This window comes from Osmerus mordax, chromosome 10 (genome assembly GCF_038355195.1).
Source record: "Osmerus mordax isolate fOsmMor3 chromosome 10, fOsmMor3.pri, whole genome shotgun sequence".
Lineage (NCBI taxonomy): Eukaryota > Metazoa > Chordata > Actinopteri > Osmeriformes > Osmeridae > Osmerus > Osmerus mordax.
In genome coordinates this window covers 8,602,876-8,625,792 of record NC_090059.1, presented here as the reverse complement: position 1 = coordinate 8,625,792, position 22,917 = coordinate 8,602,876, and the positions used below count along the sequence as shown (strand labels likewise).

Sequence of the window (22,917 nt, the reverse complement as noted above, 5' to 3'; positions counted from 1 at the left end):
CAACATAATCTTTAATTTCATCAATTAAAAAGTAGGCTATACGTGTACATCGCTGTCAGATAAATTGAAAGCCTACGTTTATGGACACGTACAATGATCTTCATTAGAACATTGCAAAGGCTATAAACTAAGCCTAACTTTAACTGCATATTTGACCAAATGATTAAGACTCGCTGTATATTGTTGTTTTTTGTTTGGTTTGTTTTTTCAATTACACTGCCTATTAGAATTGTGTTTTGCGTTAGGCAATGCTGGAAATCAGCATTGCCTTAAAACTTAAACTAAACTAAACTTAAACTAAACTATACAGCTTAAACTAAACTGACAATATCCAGGTTCAGGTGTAAGATGTTTAAAAGAAAATGCGAACAATGAGTTATAACAATGTAATAAATGGCTAATTGTGCAACAATGGATAGTCAATTAGTTTGTGAGTTTCTTCTTGCTCACACAAGAAATTAAAGAGTAAACTTCCACAATCTTTGGCCTGGTTTTAGTCTATAGGCTACAATGAAAGTGAAATGGTCCAACTGTGCAGAATTTTTGAACACTATCGAAAGCATACGTTTACATAGGCTCACGTTTTAAAACTTCTGAATATGTAATCCTATGTCAAAATTATATACTGCCGAATTGCTTACAAGGATGTAAGCCCTTTAAACACATAACATAGGCCTATATGTCTTACTGTTATACATTTTCTTCTCATTATTCGTATGTATACCAGTAGTAGCCTACCAGTAGTATTAGTATTGTATATGCTACTGGTTATAACAGGCCTAACGTTGTTACTATTTTATCCAGAAATGTTTTCACGATAAGAATTGTGTTCATTGAATTGTCTGCAAAAGACTGGTGAAGGTTTAAAGTTATTGTTAAATTCAACATCAACTTGGTCAAAATTCTTACATGTACTTTTTCATGTGACTGCGAATTTTCATTTTGTATTTTACTGAGATGAGTCCAAAGGCCTATTCAAGAAGCAAAGGGCTTTCATTTTGGACATAGAAACTTTGCCAAGAATAACAACAAATGTGAAAAAGGTAGCTTAATAGTTTAATTTTGCGTCCTTTTCTTTATCCTGGGTTTCAGAAGATACATTGATAACTCAGAAAACAGTTCTATAATTTACACAAATTAACTGACACGCACGGCATTAGTTTTTGACCCGGATACAGGTTTTATAATTGTAGTCATCAATTAAGCATAACGTTTTGGTGGAGCTACTCCCCCGTGGTCAATTAGAAACGCAATATACTTGACAATATAGTTGAAGTATTTTCCTTTCAATCAAAACATAGGCCTATATCCCCTCAAGTTTCGGTCAAGTGAAGATCCCACGCGTACGCCCTCCCACATTCTGTGATACGTTCCTTTCAATCAACAAATGACGAGCAGTTTAGATTGAGCGCGTCAATAGGCCAGTGCTGTTGCCAGTCAAATGTGCGTCCGCCCACCGCTCTGTAAAAAGTCTAGCGCTCAGCAGGAGCTTTTAAACAAGCGGTTGCTCGAAGGGTAGACCTCGGAGATGCGCGTGGGGAGAAGCTTGGCTTTGGAATAGAACCGAAGTGCTCCTGTCTTTCGCTCCGATTTTTATTTCTGTATTATTATGGTGAAAAACTGGGCAATGGCTTTAAGTTCCTGGAAATATAATTGCGTTTGCTTGCTTTAGACAATGCTATATCTTTTATTTTAAACAGTGGCATGCGTATTTCGCGAGGATTGTTGAAGTGCCACCAGGAGTGAGTGGTTTTGGCAATATGTGTCGCTGGAATATGGTATGCAACCGTCAGGCTTATGGAATATAGCCTGGTCTGTCACAATCTGAATGCGCTTTCATTTAGCCCGGTGAAAAAGAAACTTGTCTTACTCTGCATCATGTTTTTACTGTGGGTATACATGTTATACTCATGCGTGGGCTACTGTGCCACCATGCCAAGTTTGGTAGTAGACAATTACCGGGGTAAAGAGACGATGGCCGTTGGCACAAGGACAGAGAACGGTAAAACGGATCTGATATCCAGACTGCTGCCCAGGCGTCAATCGTGGGTTGACATAGAGTCTGACTATGATGAGCCATCTATTAGGACTGCTTCCAGAGATCTGCTCAATAACGACATTGAAGTGGACAAAACTGATGACTGGGACGAGATACGGGGTGAACAGAGATCCCTTGAGCCGAGTGCTATGTCCAGTTTCTCCAACGGGTCGGGAAGCAAGAAGCTGCCCCAGGCAGTCATCATCGGGGTGAAGAAAGGAGGGACGCGCGCTCTGCTCGAGTTTCTCCGCGTGCATCCCGACATCAGAGCGGTTGGAGCCGAGCCGCACTTCTTCGACCGCAACTATGAAAACGGGCTGGAATGGTACAGGTAAATCACAAATAATTTGTATACAATTTTATCAGACATAAACCTAACAAGTAGCCCACTTTTCTAATGAATTCGGGGATTCAATAGATATGCAAAGTTTCATGATTTCAAATTGCCCGTGCGTCTTACCGTTTTTGTAGACAACATGCACCGATATGGAACTACTGACTTTTTCCACATTTAATATTACCCACATAGCTTTGTAAAAAGTAAACAAAAATAGTCTACATTTAAACCGGAAATTCTAAAGTTTGTGGGCTACAGACATTTTTTTTGTTCTAACCTGCATGCTTACAATTCCGCGTTTTGAGGTTAAGAGATTATTTTATTTAATAATAGGCTATGTTGCAAACACATTGGAGAATAGTCTACTGTAGACCCGCATATAGCCTAAATAATAAAAGAATACGTTACAGTAAAGTAAATCCACAATGTTTTAGTAATACAAATTGTTAACATATTTCAAATGTAAAACGAAAAATACCCCACAGTCGTGCCCTATTCAACTATTCAACTGGATTGTCTAGGCTGTCTCAGACCATACCGTCTGCATATTGTAAGACATTGAAATTAAGTTTTAGTTATCGCCCAGATATCGATTGCAGTATGGCCATAACATAGAAAAAGAGAACATATGAATGAAATAGAGATGAGAGGTCTATCAATCGAAGATGAATTAGGCTATTTATTTCTCGAGCTATTTACCTTTTTATCTTCTTCTAAACATCATGTATGAATTAAATATAACTTATAGTTATTCACGATGTGTGTTCTTGTCCAAATAAACCTTTAGTTAGGCTATCAGTTAATGGCAAGGCTGCGGGCCGTTCTAACGTTGTGCAGTGGTCTCTATTGGACACAGAGCATAATTGCAAGTTAACGATTTACCAACAATCTGTCTGTTGAGTGAGTTCAACACATAATTATTATTTTCATTTAAAAGCATCAATATTTTTTTAAAGAGGCCTATAAATTACACTATATGCGTAGATAGTTTTCTATGTGCATTTACTTTCGTTTCAATAGTCCTGAGATTGAGATAAAGACTATTTTGCATAGCCTATACATGTTAATGGCATTGGTTTTAATTGGTTAATTTGATAGACTAATACATCAAACTACCTCATAAATTATACTGTCTTCATGGTGTTTCTCTGATGAAGAGTGAATGCACTTTCCTGATGGGTTAGGCGGCGGATTATTTGTAAACTTCTCTAAATAAAAAAAGTAGGTTAATACATGCTTTTCGAGACTTGACATACAACCAATGAAGGTACACAATTAATCAACTCCAAGGGAACTAAATCTTTTACAGTTGTCTACAATCAACAGTTTAACACAAATCAGTCTAACTTATTCAGAGATATGCTACCTCCAAATTAATCATATTTCATAAAGATGTTATTCTTTGAAGGACTTGACAAGTACTCAAATTCCTAAATCTCTGAATAAATGCAGTGTACTTTATGGAAAAAATATAAGTAAAATAACATGTCAAAACAGTGACAAAACTTTCCTGCAACTATTTTTGAAACATAGCCTATTCATGCATGAAAACTGTTCTGCAGTCTCACACTTTCCAGCCAATGCATGAATTAGAAATGTGTTCATGTGCCGTAAACATTTTATGAAGCAAGTGAGTGTAACCAAATGATAGTTAATCATGAAACTTTTCACATTTAGAACGTTTGAGAACAACTATGCCAACCGTAGTTCTGAAGTTCTAAAGCTCTGGATTCTCAGTTCTCTCCACCGCTCCAGCCGTGGGCTATGGGAGTGGAAGACGGGGCAGAACTAATAGCTCGTCTGACAAGTTGATAAAAACAGTTTTGGATTGGAAGCCTCTCTGAATAAACGGATTTGGTCCAGTTTCTGAAGAGTAGCCCATTCAATATGCAAAACCTTCGAGGGCCCCTCACCAAAAGCTGAGCAAAATGAAAGACTAGCCCGAATGGGAAACCTAGGTGTTAGTAGCAGGCTGTGGATTTGATTCCAGAGAAAAACACTTTCGTCCAGTTTATAAAGGGAACACAATTGAGCTCTGCTTTGATATCAGCAGTGTTTTAGTTAGTTAGCCCTTGAATGTGACGCTTCATTTTGAGAAAGGTTTATCTCTTAGGTAATACATGTTCCCATTGTCAAGTCATGTTCCTTGTAGTGGTTATGTTGTGTGGACTATTAATCCTCTTTAGGTGTTGTTGCACTTTTGAACAGACGTTTCTAGGAAAAATCGACATTACTTCAACTGATAATTTTCTCTGAAATGCTAAAATAAACAAAGATGATTTGCTTTATGTAAGTGACGAACACACACACACACACACACACACATACATACACACACACACATAGTCAGGACACAAATGTGGACTAAACAAGCAGCTTTAAATACTGAACGTTATTTACCAACCAAAGTACATGTTTTCTGTCCAGTCAAGTTGTCAAGACTACGTTCATAGTTTCATAAATCCTCATACAACAGCAGATGTGGCGTGTTGGACGTGCTAAGCAATGCTACACAGACATTCTATATCTGGGTAGTGGTGTTTTGTTCAACCGAGTGCTGCACTCTCATTTATTTTATTTTATTCCGTCCTCGTGAATGGATATGATTCAACAGTGAGACAGATAGGATCACAGTGACCTAAACTCTATTGAATGAAGTAAGCCTGCTGGTCACAGTCCATCCAGCTTTAAAAAAAAAAAGAAAAAAAAAAAAAGAACTTTGATAATTTTGAAGTTTGTCTGTTCTCTCGTGAAGATAAAATAGAAGATAATCTTCATTGTTAATGTGTCCCATTACTGTCTGATACTGAGACCACAGTGGTGGTGTTTTTCTAGACGTCGAGAGAGCTCATATCAGAGCAACCAGTCAGCCTTTTAGAAAAAACAACAACCTCTTAAATATTCTCAACGGAAATACCATTCCGTGATGGTGTGGTTATCTGCTAAGGGATTTGGAGTACAGTTTACATAGGTTGTGCAATTCAACTCTATCTCAGTGTTCATTTGCACTATGTCTTACTATCAGCTGCTACAGTGGTTTTACACCATCTCTGTCCCTGTAGACCCATGGGAATCACACATTTTAGCTTTGGAAGTCCACCAACTAAATATGGATATGAGCGTTTGAGAGAGAGAGAGAGAAAGAGAGAGAGAGGATGAAAACAGTACAACATAACTTGAGCAGTGAGAACAGATGAATTGTGAGTCCCTGATGTTTCTATTTGTACGGAAGATAAATGCATGATTCCTGCTTTTGAGTATCAGGAGGAATGCATTTCAACTGTGAGGTCATGGATAAACAGCAAGAGAGATAGGGAGATGGAGAGAGAGGGAGAGGAGAGAGTGTGTCGGTGTAGTCAGACTCAGAGTAACTCCTCGACACTTTAGTTTGAGTTTAGTTGGGCAGGCCCTGCATGAGACCTCCAGTGTTCCTGTCTGGAGTGGAACAAACATGTGGATTTAATAGCTCCTGCAATTTTGCTGGCATCTGCCACAATGTGGAAGCCCACTTGTTGGGCCAGATCAATCCAAAGGTTCAAATTTGATATACTTTGCACATTTCTTTAACAGACGGGCCATTCGTGCAGCATACGAGGCGATCGACTGTTTTGACGAGAGCCATTTTGTTGACTGCAGTGTTGTTGGTTACGATCCGCAGTTAGACTGTCAGGTTGCGGTGCCTCCCTTCCTCCATCCATATTGCATGTCGACGTATTGACTAGGAGCGGGCTTTGATATATAATTACTGCGGTGTGGTTTCGCTGTCGTGTCGCGGGCTCTCGTGTCTCCGCCTGGGCTCACGGCATTACGCCGCTGTTCTGCAGCTCCTCCCTGGAAGAGCTTTTATGATTTAACACGTAGTTCAGAACATATGAAGGAGGCCTCTAAAACTGCCGGGCCTATATACGAGGGCAACAGACGCTAAGACTCAGGACTCACGTCGGTGTGAACGACTAAAAGCCCTGTGTGTTATGTCAGCAAGTACACCTTCAGATGCTTCTTGCAGTATCAACATCATAAATAACATAGTCGAGCCGTGTTTTGCGCTAACTTGAGATGTTTCGCATCGAGAAAAGTGGATTACGGTCTTTGAAACTCCCATGCGATTTTCGGACGTTTATGATATTGGCACTTGATAGACCTTAATCGTGTTGCTATATTAGGGAAGGGGACGTTTGGTGGAGCTCTGGAAGACACACTGTGTGTGGTTTCTGATCAAAGGTTAGGCCTCAGTCCCACTGACGCAGGGCTGGCTGGCCGAAACGGCGCCATGCCCGAGCAGGGTGTCTTTGTGGGTGAACTTTGTCTCCGCCCCCCTGATAAAGGCCCTGAGGTAAACGCACTTAACCAGCAGCACCAGTTTAGTACTAGGCTTCGGAGCGGCACCGCAAAGAGACAAGTGGGCCGTTGTTCGAAAGAGGGCTTATGAAAAAAAGAAACAAAAACACGCTATCAAGCTGGAGATGTTTGCGGAAGTCTGTCACTTTAAAGTTCTTATCTGAGCTGGTGGGGCCAGCCTGCTGGCAGTGGAACCAGGCTGGGGTTCCTGGCCATGTCAGGGACAGTTCTGGATGGGCGAACTCTCTTTATCTCTCCTCCCCAGTAGCTCTCCCACTTCCGTGGAGGTGACTTAGACACACTCTCTCCAGTGACCTCTCATGCCTTACTTCCTCTCCTCGAGGAAAAAAAAAGGGCCACCTGGTTTCCACCCTAGTGGCCCTCCAACTCGCACGGGCCACTGGGTTTCCTTTTAAAGGCCAACACTGCTCTGCAGAACACAGCGTCCAGCCATGGCTAAACGTGTGTAGATTCGCCACTCACGAGTCTCAGCTGGGATTCACAAATCATTTTCATCCCCGATCAAGCAATGATGAAATGAGACAGAGGACACACAGGCACCACGCACACATCACACAAGGGCGCTGGTCTCCTGGGAGGGGTGTGTATTGATCCTTCAGACCTGATTGGAGGCGCTGTGTGCTGGTGGGTTAAGGGCCTTTGACTGGGGGGTCAGTCTGACGTCTGAAGGGGAACAAGGCTTGTGTGCTGACCATCTGCAGGGTTGGAGAACGCTGCTGGCCTCTGCTAATCCCACAGGGATGTCTCCCGTCTCCAGTTGTTGAATTCATTTGCTCCAAAAACACAGGCGAGGAAGGGGTGCGTATTCTTTCGAACGAGTTCGACAGGAAAGCGGTTGACAGCCGAGCTGATATCTTTGCGCGAAGCCCTAAGAAATGTGGCTGCGATTACGCGGAGGTCAGAGGAGAGGAATGCGCCGTCTCGGACGGTCAGACGCTCCAGCGTCGGGGCTTCCCGAAACCCTCGGCCCCCGGCCCCCGGCCCTCCAACCTCTCCTCAGGGGCCCAACGGCCGAGCAGCCAACCCATCCAGCTAAGAGCAGGCTGACATCCTCTCCTCAAAGCCTCCGCCGGCGTCGAAACAACTCGCCTGAAACGACGGCTAAAACACACCCCGGACGTTTTCCCAAATGAGCGGATTATTTTCTTTGTGGCCAGGTTCTAACCCTGCCCCTCCCTCCCCAATCCATCCATCCATCCATCCAAACCCCTACCCCCTATTCCTCCCCTCCAATACCACCCCCAAACAACCCATTCCCTCTTTTTTTTTTATGAAGCTCCTCCTTTTCCATTCTCCAGCTGTGTGCTTTGCCTGTCTGCAAATAAGAATAGTGTCACATGCCGTGCTCTGTTGGCCCAGTCCTGGGCTGGTCTCCCTGCAGGCCCCAGTAAGCACCAGTGACCCTCTCCCAGAGAGCTTTGGGTCAGTGTGGAAGGAAAGGGGCCCCCCCCTCTCCTTCCCCTTGCCCACTCTGGCACGGCAACAGCCACGGACAGGGAAAGACAGGGGGTGGGGGGAGCCGGAGAAAGGCAGCTTTCATCCGCGAATTACCACCGGCTAATTGTGAAAGGGGCAACCAGGGGAGAGGGGAGGGGCACACACCACTGTGGTGGGCCAGACCCAGTGAGCTAGCCGCCGGAGTGCTAACCACAACAGTGACATGGCCGCCACAGGCAGGAACCCCCTGGTGTTGCTGCAGAGAAAAGCTGACAGGAACTCACTGTCAAACTCTGACGTGCCGCGCCACGCAAACTCCCGCCATTGTTTGCGTTCACTCAAGTCGGCCTAGCTTTTGACAAAATCGCTAATAATTTTTTTTAAATCTCCCATTTTGAAATAAAGTGTATGTTTTCTCTCAGTGGATCCAAGCCAGATTGGTGACAGAGCAGCGGGGAAGACAGGGGGAAGAGCAAAAGAAGATAGCAACGCTCGTCACTGTTTCTCTCCCCATCCGTGTGCAGGCCCTCCCCTCAGCCGGGGGGGAAGAATCGGGCTCCTTTTAACGAGGTGATAATTTGGATGTCGGAACACATGTCAGAACAGAACCAGGCCTTCTCCCTCCCCGGTTAATGGTCATTCATGGCTGCTAAATAAACACTCTTTGACACATTAAAAAGAGCCCAGGGGCTGAGCAAGAGGAAAGAAACACTAGCTCGCTTATACTATGCTTTGTTAATCATTAGCCTTTCGATTGGTAAGCGCTCCCCCTCCAAGACTATAGTCCCTGTTCCCTTCACCCCGTTCCCTAAAGTCTGGGAGTGTGGGTGGGTGGCAGTAAGGAGGGCGTGGAGGAGGAGGAGGAGGTCGGGCGGAGGAGGTGATGACAGTAAACCTGTAAACCTGGATGTGTCCTAGGTATTAAGTCCCAAAAGTAGCCATTAGGGTGTTGGTGAGCATCCCTCACACTGGGAGCAGAGAGAGAGAGAGAGAGAGAGAGAGAGAGAGAGTTGACGGAAAGACAAGAATGAAGGAGAGGGAGAGGGGGCCTCTCTCCTGAGGTTCCATTAACCCTGGCTGTAAAAGAACACAGCTCATTAGAATCCCTGAGTGGTCTCTCTCTCTCTCTTTCTCTCTTTCCCCCTCTTGGGAACATAGTGAGAACCCTACAGCTAAACTCCAAGGCAACCCAGCCAAACTTACCGGACACATTTTCCTGTCTCTTCTTTTACCTCAACAGTTCAGACAGCCCCAGTGCTATGGCAACTTGATTTCTAGCTGTTTTAACTGAACATATAACTGAACTTAGGAAAAGACTCGATACTGTACAGGAAGGTACCTGGCTAGATTGTTTTGGACAAAAGGAAGCGGAAGAATTAGTCAATTTTATCTGTCAGTTTTCTTTGCCCTGAAAGACTGGATAAAACAACTCCTTTAAGGAGGAGAGAAGTCAGTGGAGGAAGTCAAACTTTTATGTGGTTGACATTTACTATGACAACAAACAAAAGCTGAAGTGCTCTAGCCAAGGCTTACATATTTATCTGGCAAAGGCCTGATTCTTAAACGTCTTTTTCCCCCAATCCTTTTTTTGATTTTTATAGTTCTTTCCCCTCCTCTTCTTTGGACTTTTCTGTCTGGCTTGGAGGGAGCGGATCCTGTTTCCCTCCCAGCCGTGAGGTCCACATGGGGATGACAGAGAGGGAAGATAGGAAGCAGTTATCGTGCTCGACCCGTGGTTAGACATCCAATTAAAACAGAACAATTCAACTCTGAAATATCCACTTCCCCTTCACGTCTGTGCTTGGCGATGACTTGCTGCAGAGAGAGTGAACGTGAAACTCACTTGGCTGCAATTATCTTGTCTTCGGGACGCTCCCGAGATATCATGGCAGACAATATCCAGGCCGGCTTCCAAAAGAAGGCAGCCAAAATGCCTGGAGTTGCAACACTGCGCTGCTGTCATTCATCCTCTCTAAAAATGAATGGTTTAATTGTCACTACCGGTATGATAGCAATTTTAGCTAATTATATGTTAGCCAGAGAGACAGCCTGTCTTCAGGAATTTGTAAACCATTAACCAGTACTGCAGCTGTACGTGGGGAATGGAGGCATAGAGAGAGGGAGAGAGAGGGAGAGAGAGAGGGAGAGAGAGAGAGGGAGAGACAGAGAGAGAGAGAGAGAGACAGGGAGAGAGAGGGAGAGAGAGAGACAGAGAGAGGTGTGTGAGAGAGGTGGATTCAGAGACATGAAGGAAATCCCCTTGTCTTGCTGATCACCTGTCTTCAAAAGGTACGCAAGCAGTTACGGATGACAGCCAATTCAAACAAGAGGCAAAGTAGGATGCTGGTGAGTGTGTGTGCGTGTGTGTGTGTGCGTGTGAGTGAGTGGTTCGTGCATGCGCCGAGTGTAAAGGGGGCGGCGACACGCTCTTTTTCAGTCTGTTTCATCTTTTCATTCATGCCTACTGTAGAGATTGACTCCAGATCAAAGACCTGTTTGCCTCTTTGTGCATTTCAAGTGTCAGTAAATCACTACCCCTGCTGTGTGTACACAAACACACACACGCACACACATTAACAAACACACTCGTCTCACATCGAACTGGAATGTGCCTCAGGAGGTCACCAGTGTCTCACTAACACCTTTAACAAACACCCTGAGCAAATACACTGATCACAGTGGATTACTCGCTCTAAGCAAACACCGGGTGCTATCCCCATGCGCCCGCCTGCCTTGTGTGTGTGCGCGCGTGTGTGTATAGGGAGGGGTGACGGGAGGGTGCTTTTGTGCCTCGAGCAGCTTGTTGGCACGGCTCACCATTCCATTCTCAGGTGCTTTATCCCGTATCGCGCGGCCTGCAAAGCGATGCGAGGGGTTAAGTGTTTCCTAAGAACGGCTCGTCCATCATTCTGAGAGGAATTGGGAAATCACCCCTTTCTGGCGGGACGAGCCGTCCTCCTCCGCTCTCTTTCAGGAGGAAGCAGCGGCGGCAAACGGTGTCTGGAGATGAGATGCTGTGCTAAGACGGAGAGCATGTCTCCCGCACACCACAGAGGAAGAGGAAAGGCATATGCTCCCCCCACCTCCCTCTCTTCTCCAGATTCACTGGTTTATTTATACCACATGGAGGGCTCTCTTAGAGCATGCCCAGTGCTATTGACGTTCAGTAACTCTGCTGAAGCCTAGTCCGGCCACAGGCTTGCCCCACCACCAGAAACACACCCGGATTCCGATCTGTTCTACAGAGGTGCTGGAGGAGAACGATACGCAAATGCGAAAACAGACTTTTTCGACCGACGGCGGGATTTTGGGGGCATAGATTGATTCGTCCGTGTCATGCTACGGCGACGCTGGCCATCACAGAGACCGCCGTGGTCGGGCGAACGTTTCCCTGACACTTTAACCTCACTTAAGAAAGTTCCGGAGCCCGTGGTGTGGAGCGCTCCTCTGTCGGCGTGTCCCTGACACGCAGCCTGAGACACGGTCCCTCATGATGTGCATGGGGGCGGTTAGTTCCCCACTTATCCGTTCTGTCGCGCTACTTTCTGATCTCCCCTTCCAAACCAGCCTAAAAAGCCTTGCAGCTGGAGGTTTCCACCACAGGGCCCAGCTTCGACGCTGCTGGGAAAGAAATTCCAAGACGCTGAAATACTGTACACTTTTCTGGCACGGGGCTCTGGTCTCCGTGTGTGTCCCAGCGCAAACGGACGGGGTCCTGTCCAAGCCCCGGCCGTCGACTGTTGGCTGTCGCTGAGGGCCCGGTTGTTTTCCACCCGAGCAGGATAGACTCCCAGCAGAATGCGGTAAGCGGATCGGGCCTGACCCTGCAGGGATCTGAGACCCCTCCAGGTTAGCGTCTGGGAGGCGACTGCTCTCTTCATTATTCATCCTGCCGAGAGCTTGTTTCCAGAAGCTTCCACGGCAACAGTGACACCGTTCTCCAGCGAGGTCGGGTACATGTGAAACTCTCCGCCGCAGGAGGACATGCTCTCGACTCGCTCGACCTGTGGAGCGGCAGTATCCAATAGGGTTCATCCCTCAGCCGGCATGAGTTATTTACTTGCGAGCCGACACAAATGGACACACACAGGCCTGCGCACGCTGACCGGCACACTCACACACACTCACCCAGATCGACACACACACATCCACACTCACATCCACTCACACAAAGGGTCCTGCAAAGCCTCAGTTTTAAGAGGGGATCCCTGGATCTTCTCATCCAGGAAATGAAGTGTCAGGAAGCTCTAAGTGTCTACATACCAGCACCTTACCATCCTCTCCAAGCCGACCAGAGTAGATGAGGCCCAGGGCTACTACAGCCCAGCCCTCTCCTCCCTCCCTGTAGCAGCCGGCTGGAGTGGCCCTGCCATAAACCATCACTTTATTCTGTGAAATTACAGCCACAACCTTGCTCTGTGGTTAAATATAATATCAGACTCCGGGCACAGTGGGGTGTATTTCAAAATGTCTGGCTTCTGTGTGTCTCAGCGCTGCCTTGAAAATATGTGTGCAGCTCACCAGGAGAGTAGTGTGTGTGCTCAGTCGGTGGCAGCCGCAGTATGTGTGTGTGTGTGTGTTTTTGCATGCCTGTGTGTATCAGTGTTACATAAACATTCATTATTCAATTACGCTTATTTCAATTCCAGGCTTATCCTACTCTGCTAGGCGGTCTTGAGTGTTCTGTAATGGGAAGACTGGGTTTCAATTGACTTGACATAAATTTTGATCCGGAGCATATTGACCATAGAATGGTCCATCCATCAGTTCATAATTATTGGGGTTTGTGGGTAAAGAATTGTGCTATGATATCACCCTCGAACTTTAGGTTTGAGATACTTTGTGCCACTGGCACCTATTCAACACTGAAGGGCCTCTCCCGTTTGTTTGTGACATGGCGAACAGCTTGTCAACTAGTTGTCAGGGGGAGGGGGGGGGGGGGGGGTTGTCAGCGATTCACCTAGTTGTCGAGGTCAAGGAACAAGTGAGACTCAAGATGGCTATCGGTCGAAGAACCGCAGAAGAGAGTGTCTCCTTTGTGCCGAAGCACTTCTCCTCCGGTTGTGCTGCGGAGGAGAGCGCTGGGGGCCGGGGGCCCGGGGAAGAAAGAGAGCCTTTCAAGGGGCCCCCGTTTCCTCCTCTCCCCCTCTCTTGAAGTGTCACTTAGCTCTTAGATCTCGAGGCTCGCTTGCTCGCCGAAGGCCGAGGGAGTCCTCGTGATCAATAGCCTGTGCGCTGGGAGAGGAGGCCGGGAGAGAGAGAGAGAGAGATTGAGAGTGTTTGTGTGTGTAGGGGGCACGAGGAAGTCATTCACTTTGACGAGCCCTTGCTGCTCAGAGTCAGGGTGCTAATCTTTTCTGAACGGACGAGAGTGGATGGGATGACTTGTAGCCGAGGCAGTCCACGTCTGGAAATCATTTCCCTGCTAGTTTTTCAATTAGGTTTGACTTCTATCTTCAATCTGGGGTCATTCAAACAGCTCATCAGCTGGGTGTGTGCGTGTAGACGATGTGTGTGTGTGTGTGTGTGAGTGTGTGAGTACAACGACAGCCAGTGCTGCTCCTCGATGAGACAGCCCTGCTGGATACAAACTTGCCCCATCATTTGCCTTTACTCAAATGAACGAACTAGAGACAGATCCTTTAAACATCCTAAATCTTTACATATGGGAGTGGACACCCAACACAACACACACACACACCAGGCAGAGAGAGAGAGTCATCACAAGGTTTTGTCTTTGAACAGAGCGGCCGTTTTGTTAGAGATGCACGTGCGCTGGACTGGAACAGAGACAGGCTCTTATCGTCCAATCAAAGCCGGGGTAGGTAGCAGTGGTGGAGACAGAAATAACCCCCTTCCTGCCTGCATTTATCTCCAGGGGGGATGAGGGCCGTTTGAAAGCCAAGGCCACTCCAGACACTCGTTTGAAGTCGACATGCGACGAGGGCTTCTGCTTTGTGTCTTATTGGAGAAGCATGGCCAGAGAGAGAGAGAGAGAGAGATAGAGGACCACAGGGAGACAGAGAGAAACAGAGAGAGAATACGAAGGAGACAGGTTCAGAGACGTAGTCGGAATGCCCGGACAGCGTTTGTACGTCTTCGTAAAGCATGCCCCCACACAGCTGTGCTTCGGAGAGCCGGTTTACAGTTTAAGGTTCCGTTTGATGTACCTGGGGAGTAAGAGGTCCCAGGGGCCTCCGTGGAGACAGGCGGGGTGGTTCCGAGGGCCGATCCAAGGCACACGTTCCACTCCAGAGCCCTCCAAACAGGCCGCCCTCTCTCAAGCCTGAGAAGTGGCCCCACTCAGCCCTCAATGAGCCCCCTCAGAAGGGCCCCCACCCTCAGCCCACCAAGGTTCCACCCTGACCCCCCACCCCGCCCTCCGTGGCCCCGGCCGCTGCCCCGTTCAACCCAGCGGCCGAAGGACAATGCCTCGTTTTCAAAGCAAAGCCTGGAAACAGAGAAGCCGGGTGCTAGAGAATTGCCTGTTTGCTGACGGAATCTTTAAAAGCAGCACCTCATAAATCAAAAACGAGCATAATGGGCATTGTTCCTCCGAGAGCTTCTCTTCCCACTGACACCCCTCCTCTCCTCTCCCTGCCCCCCCCCCCCCCCCCCCCCCCCCCCCGCCCCACCTCTTTTGGCCTCTTTGCCACTCTTTTAAGAGAGAACGGGGAAAAGTCAGAGGTGGACATTTTTTATTGGGGTGCTTTACAGGGCCTCTTCTTCCCGCTCTCTGTCCCCCCCCCCCCCCTCTCCCAACTCCTTTTCACCCTCTTATCCAAACCCCCAACACTTGAGTCGCAAGATGGCTCCCCGGCTTTCTTGAGCCTGGATCAACATAATCTATCAGCATACACATGGTTTACCTCACGGTCTTCTCCCTATGGCCTTTCCTCATTGTGATGTTGAAATGGGATTAGGTCGAAAAGCCATTTTGCTTGTGTGTGTGTTGGTTCTGGCCATGTTTTAGCACAAAACAGAACAGAAAGGTTGCAGGCAGTATCAGCACAACTGCTTGACAGAGTAACTAATAGAGTGTATTTTTCACAAGGAGATGTTAGGCTTATATTATTTGTAAACATTCAAGAACGCTAAACAGCTCAATTGGCATAAATGCTTTCGAGGCGTGTGTATTTGTGTGTGTGTGTGTGTGTGTGTGTGAGTGAGCGTGAGTGAGCCTGTTTTTGTGTTTCGTCTTCCTCTCTGCCATAAAGGCTGCTCTTAAAAAACGATCTGTCATGCTCTTGCATAGAAAGTATGTACTCTATCTGTTTTGATGTTAATTCGTTTTTTTGGACCTCTCCATGGCTCTCTTCCATTCTCTTCCACTCGTTTCAGACAACGTGTCAGTAATTAGCCAGATATCATCATAATTAGATAAATGACTCTCTATTCAATACACACCACAGCAAGCATACATATCTGCCAACACATTTCCATAAAGCGTTTCATTAGACACCTTATTTCACCCCAGGCATTCACAATTGTATTCCATCCATGTATTTCTCTTCTATTTCATCCACCTCTCTCTCTCTCAAGGGAATTTCCACCTCATGGTATGTCTCCTTCACAGACAGGCCGTGTTACATGAATTAGCCATGAGCCACTCTTACATGACCTGGATTAGTACTGACTTTAAAGAGCATCACTGAGGAACATTGGAGGCGCAGGGCGGGGCCATTGTTCTGGCCCTCCTCTGCCGTGGCGTAAAGGCCACTCTCTCCAGTATTGGACTGTGTGCGTGGACAGCCCCAGTGAGATTACAAGGTGGGACGGAGAGCGCTCTTCACAAAGGGCCTGTAACTCTGCCTCAGCACAACCTGCTTCGCGGCAAGGGACAAAGGACTAACAGGAGTAGTGATACTCCTGCCTGGTGTTACCTACACCTGGCTTCCCTCCGACCCCACTATCACCCCTCCCTTCCTCCCTCGCTCTCCCTCCTTGTTCTACCTCTTTCCCTCTGCTCTCTCCCTTTCGCTCTCCCTCCTCTATTTCACTCTCTCCTCTTCCTCTCTACCTCTCTCTCTCTCTCCCTCTCTCTCTCTCTCTCTCTCTCTCTCTCTCTCTCCTCTCTATTATCTCTCTCGTTCTTCCTTTCTCCTTCTATCTCTCTCTCTCTCTCTCTCTCTCTCTCTCTCTCTCTCTCTCTCTCTCTCTCTCTCTCTCTCTCTCTCTCTCTCTCTCTCTCTCTCTCTCTCTCTCTCTCTCTCTCTCTCTCATTGCCTGGATAGGTACACTGACAAGCGTGCTTGGGCACGCACCTGTAATCTCCGGTTCTACTGTACGAACCCTCCCCTCCAAGCGAACATCAGAAACACATGTGATCCCATGTCCACATCACGGAGGGCAGCCACAGGGTTTCCTGCCAGGGGCCATGAGGCCATGAACAGAGGATACGATCCATGTGCTTGGGTTTTCGTCAAAGCCCCCCTTATCGCCTCGTCATGATCCACTCTCTACGATTGGGCAGCGTTCCCCCGAAAACTGAAGCCAGCTTGGCGGCAAAAGCGCGTTCACTTTCAATTCAAAACGAGCGTTTCTCAAATGGATTTTGATCATAGTTCTTGCATGTAATGTATCCCTCCCTCCCAAACACCCACCCACCTCTCCATTCCTACCCCACCCCAGCCTCCCCCGCCTTACTACTAACAGATTGCTTTTTTATGAAACAAGTCGAGTCGCCTTTCAACTCAGGCGCATGTCCCGAAGCTGTGCATTGTGTACATGCCTAAGGCAGAGTCAGTGAAAGGCGAACAGGGCTGTGTTTGGCTCCTAAGTGGTTAACGGTGTAAAGAGGGGGGGATTTAGAGTAAGCCTGGCAACCTGGAGCCAGTCGAGTGGTACAGGAAGAGAAACAGGACAGGAGGCCACTCCCTCGTCACGGCCACATGATGCTGTTACAATAACAATAACTAGAAAAAATAACTTATTGTTATTGTAACACCATCACGAGGGAGTGGCCTCTAGAAAAACGTACTTTACAAAATTGGATTAATGTTACATTACAGTCATCCTAACATTGGTAGGTCTTAACTCTAAACAATTCCGAGTTCTTTTGTGGTTGGTGAATGTGCAATGAGGAAAATATCTGAATTTTGGTGTGTGAAGGGAAGGTATTTTGCCTGGGGTGTGTGTATCTAGCGAGTGAGTACTGTTGATGTTGGAGGTCTGCCTGCGCTAATCGGGTTTGAGCTCCGTAATAGGGCCAAGCAGCCCTAGTAAGTGATTCATTGATTACAGAACACTATGCTCCCCATCTGCTTGATTACATTATGCGAGGGTTCCTCCACCTTGCGCTCTCCTAACTGTGTCCTCCCTCTCTCTCCCCCCCTCTCTCTCCCTCTCCCTCTCTCTCTCTCTCTCTCTCTCTCTCTCTCTCTCTCTCTCTCTCTCTCTCTCTCTCTCTCTCTCTCTCTCTCTCTCTCCCTCCCTCTCTCCCTCTGTCTATCTCTCTCCCTCTCCTCTCTTCAGGGAGCTGATGCCCAAGACCCTGGAGGGCCAGATCACCATGGAGAAGACCCCCAGCTACTTTGTGACCAGAGAGGCTCCAGCCAGGATCTCGGCCATGTCCCGGGACACCAAGCTGATCGTGGTGGTGCGTGACCCCGTCACCAGGGCCATCTCCGACTACACCCAGACGCTGTCCAAGAAGCCCGACATCCCCACCTTCGAGAGCCTGACTTTCAAGAACAGGACCACGGGCCTCATCGACACCTCCTGGTCAGCCATCCAGATCGGCATCTACGCCAAGCACCTGGACAACTGGCTCCAGTACTTCCCCATGGGCCAGATCCTGTTTGTGAGCGGGGAGCGACTGATCAGCGACCCGGCCGGAGAGCTGGGCCGCGTGCAGGACTTCCTGGGGCTCAAGAGGATCATCACAGACAAACACTTCTACTTCAACCAGACCAAGGGCTTCCCCTGCCTCAAGAAGGCCGAAGGCAGCAGCAAGCCCCACTGTCTGGGCAAAACCAAAGGGCGGACCCACCCCAACATTGACCCTGAGGTGGTGCAGAGGCTACGGGACTTCTACAGGCCCTTCAACATGAAGTTCTACCAGATGACCGGACACAACTTTGGTTGGGATTGACGAAAATTCTGAGGACATGTTATTTGTTGTGAAGCTGTTTTGGTGTAATTTTCAGCAGCAAAAAAAGATGTGGAGACGTTGCTACAGTATAAATATATATATGTAAAATGTACAGAAATCTATTTTATAATAATTTATTTTTATTTCTAAGCAATTAATTCACTAAGCTGCCTAACCATATTTTGTACATCTGGCCCCGCCTTTAGTTTGAATAACATTCCACAGTTGTTTCAGTTTTGTTTTGCTCTTCCCTTTGTTGGTCTTGTGAAGCCAGACCGGCTGTTGGTGCTTCCAAATGCGAGATGAACACAGTTGGTAAAGGTGTAACTGCATCATTTTACGGGTACGTTGTCCACAGAGCAGTGGAGAGAAACCCCGCAACCACCTGCATCCTGATTTCGACATGCTCCTCCCCTTCACGTTCATCAGCCATCCTCTTCCTCCACCTTCTTCTCAATCTTGGCATCCTGGGATTCCTGCAGCATTCGCAACATTGCATCTGTCCAGTGATGTTTTATTCCCCAGACCTATTTTTTCCCTGCCCTCACATTGGCCAGACCAGCTGATCCGATGTCCCATTCAGTCAATAGCAGGTAGATCAATAGACCTAATTGGTGCTCATTGTGTCACTCATGCTTAAAGTATATGCCTGGCCTTTCTCTGGCTGTGCTCCCACAGCCTGCACTAATGAATGGCCCATCCATCAAAGGCCAAATCCTGTTTGCGAGCGCACACGGCCCCTTGTTGACATTATGCTAATCTCGTAATGTAACCGAGTCCGATCGATCGGCTCCCCGCCCTCCCGCTCGCATTAGATGTGCTGCTGGCTCAGAGCCAGACACCGGCCCCTTTACCGACGAGTTCAAAGGTCAAATAAAGTCCCAATCGAATTTTCCTTGAGAGCCTTTTGATTTGTTGAGGAGGAGCCCACGGGCCTACGACTGGGTCGGCAGACCACCTGCTGAACTCGTTTCTCCACGGCCGGATGAGCGGCGGCTGGCGAGAGGCAGAAGGCAGTTGGCTTCCATCTTTCCGAGGTGGAGCATGGAGATGGAGATGATAGAGAAACCACGAGCGCTCCGCCTCAGCGAGATGCCGCCTCATCAAAGGAAATGATGCAGAACATCTCTCAGATCCCTGACAGCAGATCAAAGGGGGGGGCCTGTTCTTTAAAGTTCTGTGAGCAGGAACGGCCTCGGGCAGGGACGCAGGCCGGGACATCTCTGATGTCATCATCAGACGGACGCGTTCATGAGGGTGCATTTGATCTCCACAGTGGGCCTCGTTCACCATATCACCCCAACATGGCTCATTTTCCACAGCTCATCTCATCTTTCTACTTGTTGCCAAAAAAACACAAAAAAAACATGTTTTCTCATTCTTGAGTTGTTCTGGAGCTTGAGATCAGGTTTCACACAGCTTGAGTGACTATCTTCTTTTTCATTTTCCTTTTTCATTTGTAATTGCTTCGCTTTGTTGCTTCTTTGTTTTTGTTTGTCTTTCTACTTGAATTCTTGATATGCAAGCGGGAGAACCAGTCTGTGGCTAGGATTCCGAGACGTACGATACATACCCAGACCCTTGCAGCTTGTGGTTTGCAATTTCAAAGGCATGAGAGACAAAACCATGCGGTGCTGTGCTTTGCGGAAGTTGTGTGCGGAAGCAAGGAATCCTGGGAAGTCACCCAACTGTGTCCCAGTATGCACAGTAGCATGCTATGTAGAAAGAGCATACTATTTGTAGTCTACCTGTTAGTGTGGGTTTTGGAACACAGCCTCAGGTCTCGTCGACTACCACAGCAGACCACCAGGTTCATCAAGATCCCAGAACGAATGTACACTTTTCTGACTCTCTTTCCCTCAACACCTATGTTCTATGTGAAGGCTTCACCAATAATGAACCTTTGGGAGAAGATAATGGTGAACTCAATGGTACTTTATTTTTAAATTGAAATGATGATGTGCCTCTTAACCGTCCAATCCAATGGCAAAATCCAGTTTTTCTGCATTTCGACAGAACTTCAACCTAATTGAGCTGTTGTTCCTGGCTTGGCTTCTTCTCTGATAACGGGGAAACTTTGAGCGTTTGCAGAGTTCTGTTTGTCCTCGATTCTCGAGTTATCTCACGTTTCGTGTCAGGGACAAGTTTGTTCATTTCCATGATTGTGTGTGGACAAAAAGACGTCTCCCGCTTAGTGCAATGATGAAAGCATTTCTCCTGGTCCCTCTATGCAGAACTTCTATACTGCCCGGCTAGCACAGGCTGTCTCATTCGGAAATGTCCCTCGATCACCCTGCCAGTGCTAGAGCAATGCATTGGATTTCTGGTCCAGTTGATGTAACAGTTGGGGCGTCTCTGACACTGTGGAACCATGGTGTCCATCCATGCTGCTTCAGTGGGTATGGTTGAGTTCTATTCAACCCTCTAGAGATGTGCAAATATTGTGATGTCTGTCTTACCCCACATATCATATGATATTTAGTCTAGCAGATCTGTATGTATAAAAAAATTAAAATACATGTAAATCAAGTATTTTGTGGTATGTACTTCAAAGTAATTAATTTTACACGTTGAAAGAGCAAAATGGAACAGATGTTTCTAGATAATTAAATACTGAACATTCATACTATTTCTTTGTATGAAGAAATAAATAAAAAGTATATATTTTACCAAAACTAGGTCTCCTGTGTTCAATGGTTTGAGTGCAAAGTAGACTTCAGTCAAATTAGTGTCTATAGCGTGACACTGAAGACACTTTATTGTTCTCCACAACTTACATAACGTGTTTATCTAGTTGTTCCTGGTACACTTATTGTCTTGTGGTTTACAAATTGCAAGGTTTCTGGGAAGCCTGTTCGTACGGTTTTGAATCAGACCGAACTCATGCTGTGACATCCTGGAGTGTGAGTGTGTGTTTGTGGTTGTTGAGATGGGTGGTCATTATGTACCCAGCTGACCCAGACTGCGTTGGAGGTTTAGACTGGAGATGGATCGGATGATGCCCCCAGCCTCACCACACCCCACCATCCACACCCCACACCCCACACCCCACACCTCACACCCCACACCCCACCATCCACACCCCACCATCCACACCCCACACCCCACACCCCACCATCCACACCCCACACCTCACACCCCGCACCTCACACCTCACACCCCACACCTCACATCCCACACCCCACACCTCACACCTCACACCCCACACCCCACCATCCACACCCCACACCTCACACCCCACACCTCACACCCCACACCCCACACCTCACACCTCACACCCCACACCTCACACCCCACACCCCACCATCCACACCTCACACCCCACACCCCACACCTCACACCCCACACCTCACACCCCACACCCCACACCTCACACCCCACACCCCACCATCCACACCCCACACCCCACACCTCACACCCCACACCCCACCATCCACACCCCACACCCCACACCTCACACCCCACACCTCACACCCCACACCCCACCATCCACACCCCACACCTCACACCTCACACCCCACACCACACCCACGAACCTAGGGACAGGCACACGGCGAGTGACCTAATGAGATGCACCTCTGTGGTTATTTTAGTGTTTGGCAGTGAACCACCTCCAGGCCTAAACAGAAACACATTCACACTGTGTTTGGTGGTGTTTCCAGTTCAGTGCTCTGACGGGAACCCTGGCGTCTGCTGCAAGTTCATCTGGCATGGGAGCCCTGCTGGCCCCATAATATCTCCATCAGTATATACACACTGAACTGTACTCATTCCAGCAAGTAGTACATGCTGTTCACAAACCCAACAGTAGTACTTACTTTACCCACAGTATACCTTACTAGTTAGTAAATACTGTCCACAAACCTTACAGTAGTATGCACTGTACGAACACCTAATGAGTAGTACTTACTATACCTAATGGGTACATACTGTTATATACCTAATTAATACTTCATACTAATTGTATACCAAACATAACAGGTAGTACATACCACATATGCAGACTGAATAGCTGGGTGTTCAGTTTTTCATAATGTCATGCAATACATGCTCTACTTGGCATCATCATCGGTAAGAAAAATAATTCAGCTTTAATGCACAGTCTGTGTAGTATTGATGAATCTATTTAGGATTATTTTATTCCACTGCATAAGGACATCTGTCTGTTATAAAAACTAGATTGACTGAGTTAATAATAGAATGGGATGGTATAGTTTAGGTATGTTAGGTTTGTCTCCAGATCCCTCTGGGCCATGATGTTCGCTGCATGTGACAGTCACCTCCTGTGGGCTGTTCATCTCTGCTTATCTAAAGTAAACACACCACAGGAAGCTGTCAGCGAGCAACTACCTAGCCTACTTTTCAAAAACAGGAGTAGAAAAAAAGAAGCTGAAAATAGATGAATATTGTGATATGAGAGCAGATTAAAATGCCATCTCTTTTACTCATCCGGGTTCAGAATGTATCATGTTTTCTTATATCACACAGTAAAATGCAAAAATAAAAAAGGTTCCATGATCACATTCACTGTTGATTTGGGTCTGTTGTGTCATTCTCTTTTTCCTTCAAGAGACCAACAGGGGACAATTTCCAAAGACATTTGGAAACAGCGCAGATCCCTTGGGAGACCATTATACAGATGCTAAGAGGCAT

General features: G+C 47.1%; 1 protein-coding gene across 2 annotated transcripts; it reads left to right on the top strand.

The window, feature by feature from the left end:
• Positions 1-1,797: 1,797 nt before the first annotated feature.
• On the top strand, positions 1,798-18,264 carry hs3st3b1b (heparan sulfate (glucosamine) 3-O-sulfotransferase 3B1b). 2 transcript variants are annotated; one of them, XM_067244437.1, is made up of 3 exons: positions 1,798-1,980; positions 2,062-2,369; positions 17,646-18,264. In XM_067244437.1, the coding sequence occupies exons 1-3, from the start codon at positions 1,798-1,800 to the stop codon at positions 18,262-18,264; spliced, it is 1,110 nt and encodes a 369-aa protein (XP_067100538.1). The 2 variants fall into 2 exon arrangements, with proteins under 2 accessions (XP_067100538.1, XP_067100537.1); XM_067244436.1 differs by having other exon boundaries at positions 1,798-2,369.
• The last annotated feature ends 4,653 nt before the right edge of the window (positions 18,265-22,917 follow it).